Raw genomic sequence first — 10,292 nt, forward strand, 5'->3', positions numbered from 1 at the left:
AGTTCCTTTGAGGATCTGATTCCCAGTGAGTCAGAATTGCTCTATTAGTCACACTTATCTGAAAAAATAGAACTGTGGAATCTTCTCGAAGGTTTAGCATTTATTTTCTAATGAATTTTACAAATTAGGAAATAATAGTGGAGATATTTTCAGGGATTGTTGTGTTACCAACCACTGAGGGAAAATAAAGTATTTTGACTGGGATAAGCTTGATAAGAACTATGTTTCAGTTCAATACAAATATGTTAAAGCAAGTAAAAACACCACTGTTGTCTTCTACCAGGTCTTTCAGAGAAGACACAGATGGACATGGCAAGCTGTAAAAAAGAAAGCAGACTTTAACAGACGCATAACATTTAAGTTTTACTCAGACAATCTCTCATTCTCATTTTCAAAACACTTTGGATTTTATTGAAGAACATATATTGAAAACTTAGTGGTGTTATTTAATAACTGGTCAAATATATTCAAACTGCTGGTATGTTTCTAATACTGCATAACTTTAACATAACTTGAATCTTCTAGTAGCCTGGTGCAAGTTTTCAATGCAAACATCAGTAAGACTCTCTGCATGCTTCTTGAAATTTTCTTGATTTTTTCCCTGGGCCCCCTTTTAGTTTATGCAAGTTGTACGGTTCAGCCATTGTTACAAGATCTTTTGGGACACTCTGATTGGCTCTTTGCAGAATTTTAATCAATTCACCGGCAACCTTGCTGTCATCTTGAGTCATAAGGGTAATTGATATGCCTGTCTTCCCTGCTCTTCCAGTACGCCCTACTCTGTGTACATATTCTTCAATATTCCGTGGAAAATCGTAATTATATACATGTGTGACATCGTTAACATCGAGACCTCGGGATGCTAAATCAGTAGCAATCAGTATTTTCACTTTTCCACTTCTAAAGTCCTCTAATGCTTGCTCACGATCACTCTGTTCTCTGTCACCGTGCAGAGACTGCACAGGTATGCCGTGGATGCATAAATCACTTGATAAGTCATCAGCAACAAGTTTTCTGCTGACAAACAAGATGACTTTGTCTTTGGGTGACAGGCTCTGTAGGAATTCTTGGACAAGAAATCGTTTTTCTTCTTCTGTGGTAACAATTATATTTTGCTTCACTGTGTTTACGGCAACTAGGTCTAGAGTACCAACATAAACAATCATAGGCTCTTTCAAATAAGATCGTGCAAGTCGACGAATGCTATCTGGCCAGGTTGCACTTGTCATAACAGTCTGCCGGTCTGGGCGCACGTCTAATAAAATCTTCATTATTTGGTGTTCAAACCCCAGATCCAGCATTTTATCTGCCTCATCTAAGACTAAGTAGGTTATGCTTCTTAGTTTGACAAAGTTATTCATTTGCAGATCATTCAGTCTTCCAGGAGTTGCAATAATGATGTCTACGCCTTCAGTAACATCTTGTATTTGTTCTGTTCTGTTTCCACCACCATATATACAAACAGTTTTAAGACCTTTATATGAATACTTAGAACATTCAGCTTCCACCTGAAGTGCTAGTTCTCTAGTGGGTAGGAGGACTAGCATGCCAGGTCCATTCCTTTGTTCTCTAGATATTGGTTGAGAACTGAGATGAATAAACCCAGGCATTAAGTAGGACAGTGTTTTGCCTGTTCCAGTTTGGGCGACTCCTATGAGATCTATTCCTTGTAGAATAATTGGCCATGCCTGTGCCTGAATTGGTGTTGGCTTCTGAAAACCAGCTTTTCTAATGTTTCTCATAAGTTCAGGATAATGATGGAAAGCATCCTCAAATTTATAGGTTGGATTGGGGATGGGACGTTTTTCACCATCTTTTAAGTCATCACACATTATGTTGAAATTTTCCTTTCTCCAAACGTCTACTTGCTCTTGAGACAATGAGCTTGTTGCTTTAGATTCTATGTAAAAGTTTTTCTTAATTGGTGGTAAATTGGCCCATTTTTTTTTCTCCCACTTCACCACTTCTGCCTTTATGTGATCCCAGTCTATCAGTGGCTGACCTCCTCTGATAGTGGTATCTCTGCCTGAGCCTCTTCCAACAGAGGGTCGGGATGCAGCATTACCAACACTAGATTCTGAAGCGTAGCTTCCTTGTTTTTTAACGAGAGTCTCTATAGTTTCTTTGGCTTTTGTTTTCATATCCGTGCTGCCAAAAATTTTTACCTCTGCTTCAGAATCACCTCTTATGATCTGTATTTTGGTGTTTGTCATAGCCTGAATTTCTTTCATTTTTGACCCACCACGACCAATTACCACACCAATCATATTGGTCTTTAATTTAAAGCAGAGAGGTGGGTCTCGGGAGCCAGAAGCCCTAGGCTCAAGATGGCCGAAGGTGCCGCTCCAGCCCCTACCCCTGCCCCTGCCTCGGCCTCGGCCGCTCCTTCCATCTTGGCTGGCCCTGAGATCTCTTGGATTAGGCTCCGCCCTCTTCCACCCTGGAGCCCAGGCCATTTCTGGATAGCGATAAGATTGTTGGTAGCCTCTCACCTACCACAAGTTGGGAAAAAATGTGGCCTCAGGAATCTGTCTTGTCAGGTCAGGCTCTCCATGAACAGACAGGCTGCCAGGAGGAAGCTACACAGCCGTTACTAGAGAATTATTCTTTGACGTAGTGTTGGGGAGGGGCTTTGATGGGCCTGACCAATCACAGAGCTGGGATTTGGGTGAGGTAAGCAGGCACCTCTGACACATAATTTAAAGTGACACTCACTCTCAGGGGCTGACCCTGTTGGCATTTAAAGGGGCATGAGACTGCTCAGCTTTTGTGTCCTAGGTACCTCTATCAGTGGCCTTATGCTGGTTCTGGCTCAGTGTGGGAGGAGACTTGAAGCACACCTTGAACTTATCCACATAGTCTTTTTTTTTTTTTTTTTTCAATAAGCAAGTTATTTCCATGGGAGGAAAAAACAGTAAATTAAAAAAAAATCAACTTACTTGTTTATATGTTTGTATGTTCATTTCGGTGAATTGTTTTTTGAATAACAACAATCCAGGGTCCAGCTAAATTCATCCTTTCCCTGTCCTCTACTGTAACTTAAATTAAACCATCGGAAGTCTCTTAGGTGCACTCTTATGGATGGCATTTTGCCTCTGATTCTTCAGTTAAACTCCAGCATTTGTTCAGGCAGTTTCTAGTTATTTCAGGGATCCGGGTTAGAAGAGAGGTAGAGTGTGTACTACACTAACTTTGGAGGTGTTTTCAATAATTTGACATTTTTCTCAGAGCCTCTTAATTTTTTTCCTTCCCTGTAGTTTCATAGATTCAGAAATCTTAGCCCTGGAAGGCTATGTAAAAGTCATTTATTAGGTGCAAAGTAGAGGGCACCCTGGCAGCAATCTGGGCAGGTGGATATCCAGCTTCTATTTAAACAGTCCCAGAGGCAAGGAGCTCGCTTTGCTTCAAGGATCTCCATCCCATTATGAGGCAGTTTAATGATTACAAAGGTAGTTTTGAACTAAAATGTTCCACTTCTTGCTTTCTTAGGTCCTTTTTCTGACTTCTAAAGTTACACAGAATCAGTTTGATTTCCCTTGTATCCTTATGTACATAATGGCCACGATCAAATCCCCTTAAGTTTTCTGTTCATCAGAGTAAAATTTCTAGTTTTTTCCCCCAACATTTCTAGAAATGAGATAGTTTCCAAGATGTGTACTATCTTGTTCCTTCTTCTTTGGAAATGATTCACTGTGGCACATAAAACTAAACAAATTCTGCAGAAATTGTCTTACCTTTACTATTCAGTTCTCTTCACTGACCATGACAGTTCAACTAATTCTGCCTACGATCTCAACACAAAGCTGCTCACAGGCACATGATGGACATTTAAGTCCATTCTTCCTCATCTTGTACTTAGATGGTTGATTTTTGGTTTTTTCTTTGTTTAACTAAAAATACACTAAATATTTATCCTTTTGTATCCCTCCTATTAAGTTTGGTCAATTGAAGCAGCATATTAAATACACTTTTTTTGTTTTGAGGGGGGTTGGGAGAGGAGATACTTAGGTTTTTATTTTTAGTGGAAGTATTGGAGATTGAACCCAGGACCTTGTGCAGGCTAGGCACACACTCTACCACTGAACTGTACCCTCACCCCTAATTTTAATGCTACTTCTCTCATCCATCATATTACCATCTAGTTGCAGGTCCCCTGCCAATTAAATGTTTGTGGCATCTCTCTTCAGCCAAAGTTGCTGATTAAAAATAGAACGTGGTCAGATATATCGGGTAGAAGTCTGTGACACATTGGGAAAAACCTTCTCTATGTCAGTATTTACCCTGCAAAGATGCTTTTTGAAGGAAAAAAGAAAGGTTGCTGGCCAAAAATATTTGGGAAATAATAGCACCCTGTATCCTCTCAGAGTCACAATGTGTATTAGGTATCTCAGAAGCTCTGATAATTAGAGGAATTGAGAAACTCAGCTGGGCATTGTTTAACCCAAAGTTTCCAAAGGAATTTGCCAGTGGAATCTGTTCTCAGTATTTTCATTAAATTTTTTATATGGGATAACTTTAGATATATAGAAAGATTACACAAGTAGTACAATGGGTTTCCATATACTCTTCAACCAGTTTCAGGCTCCTCTAATCTTATCTCACAGTACCATGGTATACTTGTCAAATATAAGAAATCAACATTGGTGTGTTAAGATTAACTAACTCCAGATTTTATACCATTCATTTTGCATTAATATGTTTTTTCTGTTCCAGTATCCACTCTAGGATTCCACATTGCATTTAGCTGTTATGTATGATGTATGATCGTCTCTCAGTCTTTCCTTATTTTTAATAACCTTGCCAGTTTTGAGGAATAATTGTCAGGTATTTTGTAGAATGTCCTTCAAATTGGATATGCCTGATAACATTTCTCATGAAGCATACAATCTTGGGACCACTTAACAGGGAAATTGGAGGGGGAGTCATCTGTAGGGCAAGAAGAGGAGTTTGGCTTCAGACATGTCCAGTGTGTGGTGTTGTCAGGACATACAAGTGGAAATGCTAAGGACAACTGGAGATCTGGGACTGTAGTTCAGATGAGAAGACAGGAGGAAAGATATGAGAATAGTCAGCATAGAAGTTATAGTTGAAACTCAGAGAATGAATATTCTTCCCAAGAAATTGAGAGTAATGAAAGACATATTTATAAATATCTTCAGGAATCAAGAGGAGTCATATGATTAGTTAATGAGAATAGGAGGATAGGGAGCCAAGTGTAGAAAGAAGAAAAACTCAAGAGAATCAGAAGAAAGCACTATAATAGGAGATAAGGCAAGAGAAAATGAGAAGGCCTGGTAAACAGTATAAAATGCCTCATGAAGAACAGACGGTAAACAGACTACAGAATTTGGGAGAAGGAAATTATCAGTGACTTTCAAGAAGGCTCTTTTTGTGCAGTGATAGAGGAACACATACTGCAAGGGAAGTGATCGGGATGAGAGACAACTGGACTACTAGGGAACTTTGCAGTGTTGGGGAAAGAACTTTACATCTTGGACTGATAGCTGAAAGGCACTGTCTTGATTTTTAAATAAAGCTTCAAGAAACCATGATTAATGGGCAAGTTACTGGGATTGTTCTGTGAATGATCCAGTGGATTCTGGGAAGATTGCTTATCATGAATATTGGAAGAAAATGAACTTTAATAGTCTTTCAAAATATGTGGGAGGATAGGGTGAGGGAGAGAATCACAAGGAAACAAGAACCACTCATTAGCTGTTTCAGAAAAGGAAAGTCTTTCTAAAAGGAGAGAGAGGGAGTACTGGGAGTTCTTTCCAGGAGATTACACGGCTATTTTTAGCTGCCCATTAAACCTCTCTCTATCAAATTTAGTTTACTCTCCACAGAGTGGGGGGATGCATTATTTAGGCATATGAAGAAGTGAGGCTATTGAGGTAATTAATTCTCCTTTCAGCACAAACAGTAAAAAAGAAATATTGTAAGCTGATTAGCACCTGCAGTAAGCTCCTTTGGAGAAGTTCTTGCTTACCAACTATTTCCTATGAAAATTTTAACATATTGGCATTCATTTAAAAAATAATAGCCTTCAATTATCCCTTGGCTCCGTTTTGAGGCATTTGAAGGACTGTTTCATTTCTGAAAGCTGTGGTGTAGGTAAGTGGAAAGAACAACCATATTATCTACATGGTTTGCATTGTATACAGAAGCTAAATCCTTAGAATCATGGATTTTAGAGGAGGAAAGGACTAACTTTGGAGAGCATCTCTTATAACCTTCTCATTTGCAAGTAAGAAAACTAAGATTTACAACAGCTCTGTCCAATGGAAATGTGGTATACATCAAAGATAAAATTTTACGTTTTCTAGTGGCCACATTATTAAAAAAAAAAAAAGTAAAAAGAGAGACTTCTGATTCTGGACAAGGCAGTGTAGGCACATTTCTCCCTACTCCTCCTCCTTATTTATTTTATATATAAAGCAAACAATAAGGCTCAGAAATCTGGAGAGAGGAAAGCAGACCAACTAAAGAATGAATTGAGGAATGACAAAATGGTGAGTTTCCTGGGTATTCTTTTTGCCTTCCTTATATCCTGGACTGAGTGGTGGAGAAGCCTACAACCGAGAAACACCCACAGACATAGCTAAAAAATTTCCCAAGAAAAACTTGTTGTTTTTGTTTTTTTTTAAGCCAAAGGACCAGGAAAGAAGCAGCCTAACAAGAAAGAAATCTTTTTAGTAGTAACTGCCTTGCTCCTACATCACAGAAAAAACAAAAACACGGTGTACCTTCCTTGGCCCCACCAACAAAGGCCAAGCATGAATCCTAGATTTCCATCCTGGTCTGTTGGTAGTGAGATACACTACCTCTCCCCATTAGCATGGTATGTAAAGAGGCCAAGTCTCCAAGTCTGTGTTTTAAACACTGCTCAGAGATAATGAGATACTTTCTTTATCCCCACTCTCATCATGTCAATAGAAACCATACGGGGACCCTGGACTGCCACCCTCACCTAGCAGTTATGAGGCAGGGCTCAACTTCCCACACCAGCATGGTGTCAGTAGAGGCCTGCTAAAATAAAAGATTCAAATAATATCTTAAATCTCATAATATACAAAATGTTTAAGACAGAATTAAAAATTACTCATCATATCAAGAACCAGAAAAATCTCAACTTGAATTAGGAAAAAAAAACCATTAATGCCAACACTGAGGAGAAACAGACATTGAAATTATCTGAAAAGAATTTAAAGGCAACCATTATTTGAAGGAAAAAAAAAGCTTCAGTGAACAATTATGAAGACACTTGAAACAAATGAGAAAAAAGTCTTAGCAAGAAGTGGAAGATACAAAGAACCAGACAAATTTTAGAGCTGAAAAATACAGTAATCAGAATAAAATTCCAACATGGGCTCAATAAAAGAATATATATGATAGAGGAATGAAGCAATGGACTTGAAGATACAACATTACAAATTACCCAATCTTAATAACCTAGAGAGAAATGGACTGAAAAAAATTAACAGAGACTCACAGACCTGTAGACAGTAATAAAAGTTCTAATATTCATGTCATTGGAATTCTAGAAAATGGGTATGAACATGTATTTAACAAAATAAGAATAGAAAATTTCCCAATTTTATGAAAGGTTTAAACCTACAGATTAAAGAAAATTAGGAAACCCCAAACACAAAAACCCCAAGGGAATCCATGCCATTACACATCATAACCAAACTTCTGTAATCTAAAGACGATGAAAAACTCTTAAAAGCAGATAAAGAGAAACGGCACATTGACTATACAGGAACACCAGTTCAAATGATAGCAGATTTCCTATGAGAAACCATGGAGGCCAGAAGGAAGGAGCATAATATTTTTCAAATGCTGAAAAAAGGAGTGATGATCCCGGAATACCATATTCAGAGAAAATACCTTTAGAAATGAAGAGAAGGTTAAGATATTCTCAAATGAAGGAAAACTAAGAAAATTTGTTGTCAACAGACTTAATCTAAAATAATGGCTAAAGCACATTCTCTAAATGCAAAGAGAAGGATAAAAGAAGGAACTTTGGAATATCAGGAAGGAGGGAAGAAAACAATAAGCAAAAACATGGGTAAATACAATAGAGTATCCTTTTCTTCTTGAGTTTTCTAAATTATCTTTGACAATGGAACCAAAAGTTTAACAATGTCTAATGTGGTATTAAATATGTACAGAGGAAATAGTTAAAACAATTCTAATTGGAGAGAACAAGGGAACGTACAAAGAGGTAAGGCTTCTACACTTCATCAAACAAAAATAATACCAGTTGACTATGATTAATTATGGATAAATAAAACAATACCTGGAGCAACCGCTAAACAGCTATATGCACTCAAAAGCACTACCAATAACTGTATACAGAAGTCCAAATATAATGTACATATGAAACTTACGTAATACAAACCAATCTTACCTCAGTAAATTAAAAAACACTAAAGATAAATTAAAATGGAATTCTGAAAGAGTTTTCAACTAACCACAGGAAATACACACCCGAAAACGTGCTCAAAATAATTTGTCATAAGGGTAATAGAAATCAAATCCACAATGAGATAATGAGATACCACTCCACCCCAATCAGGGTGGCTATAATAAAAAAGATAGACAATAACAAGTGTTGGTAAGGACGTGAAGGGGAAATTTGAACCCTCAGACATTATCAATGGGAAAGTAAAAGGGTTCAGTCACTTTGGAAAACATTTTTATAGTTTTTCAAAATGTTTAACATAAAGTTACCTTAAAAATAAATAAGTAAAGTTACCATATGCCCAGCAATTCCACTCTTAGGTATCTACCCAAATGAAATGAAAACGTGTTCACGTGTAAATGTGTACATAGATGTAAATAGCGGCATTATTCATGGTAATCAAAAGGTGAAAATAACCCAAATATTCATCAGCTGATGAACTGATAAAATGTGTTATATTCATATAGTGGAATACTGTTAAGAAATAAAAAGGAATGAGGTACTGATAAATGCTGTAATGTACATGATCCTTGAAAACTTCATGTGAAGTGAAAGAAGCCAGTCACAAAAGGCCATTTATTGTATTATCCCATCTATATGAAATGTCCAGAATAGGGAAATATATACAGAGAAAATAGATTAGTGGTTTCCTAGAGCTGAAGACATGGCAGGCGGTGAGGTGGACTTGGGAGGGAGGTGGGACGGATAATGGGTAGTGACTGCTGCAGAGTTTCTTTTTGATAATGAAATATTCTAAAATTAAGTTGTGGTGATTGCTTTGAAATTCTGCAAATATACTAAAAAACATTGAATTGTTCACTTTAAATGCACAGATTGCATGGTATGGACTTATATCTCAATAAATTATTAAATAATATACGGAATGACATGACCTTTAGGTTTATAAGCACTTTGTCCCTTTTCTTATGTATTATTTAATTGCATCATCTAATTTTCCCCTCTAAAAGCAGTACAGTTTACAAGTGAGAAAACTGAGGCACAAAGGTTTTGTCATTTTTCCAAGGTCGCACAGCTAATTCCCGAGCTCCACGAAGCAAACTTAAACAGATTTCCTGACTACACACAAGGACGATTAACAATAGGCTGGAGAAACATGGGGAAGGCAAGAAAAGGAAAGCATTTCCAATAAACATATTCAGTTGTGATAATCTGGGATAAAAAAGGCAATCCGGTGTGACAGAAGTTTTTATTGCCTTCCTCAGGGGCTTCGGAACTGCTTGTACTTGATAAAACCATTCAGACTAAGGATTTGGGACAAGGGCTTATGCTCAATTTTTTGTAGCGTGCATTACCATTTAGAGAGATAGCAGGTGACTTAAGTCTTTTAGTAAGAATCATTGTAGGGGAAGAGAAACACAAATGACAATGTTAACAACTGCCAGACTTCTCTTTGGGAGTTTATTGATATTCCTAAATGATAGGAGTAGAAAATTGATGGAAGAAAAGGCAACAGCCTTTAAGGGTGTATTAATTTGGCATCTTGTTTTTCTGTCAATCTCATTATAGCACTTGACAGGAAAATAGATGTATTTGATGGCATTTACTCTTTTCAACACAGCCATTACTTCAGAAATATTATCACTTTTGATTTTTCAATTTTTGTTGAAATGGTGTTTGATATAGTTTTGTTCTCATTATGGAGTCTCTGTCTCAATTTGCTGAAAAAGATTGCAACCCCAGTGAAGTATGGCAGAAAATTAATTGATGTGTGTGGCTATTTAAGGATCATTCAGGGAGAACATCAAGTGGTATTTTCTAGACTGTCTGACTTTGATCTGAATATTCTCTTCCTGGAATGACACAG

At 37.3% G+C, this 10,292-nt stretch overlaps 1 protein-coding gene across 1 annotated transcript; it reads right to left on the bottom strand.

The window, feature by feature from the left end:
* Positions 1 to 554: 554 nt before the first annotated feature.
* DDX53 (DEAD-box helicase 53) lies at positions 555 to 2,456 on the bottom strand. Its single transcript, XM_010997508.3, has one exon. It carries the CDS (start codon positions 2,454 to 2,456, stop codon positions 555 to 557), a length of 1,902 nt encoding a protein of 633 aa, XP_010995810.1.
* Between the last annotated feature and the right edge of the window lie 7,836 nt (positions 2,457 to 10,292).

This window comes from Camelus dromedarius, chromosome X (genome assembly GCF_036321535.1).
Source record: "Camelus dromedarius isolate mCamDro1 chromosome X, mCamDro1.pat, whole genome shotgun sequence".
Lineage (NCBI taxonomy): Eukaryota > Metazoa > Chordata > Mammalia > Artiodactyla > Camelidae > Camelus > Camelus dromedarius.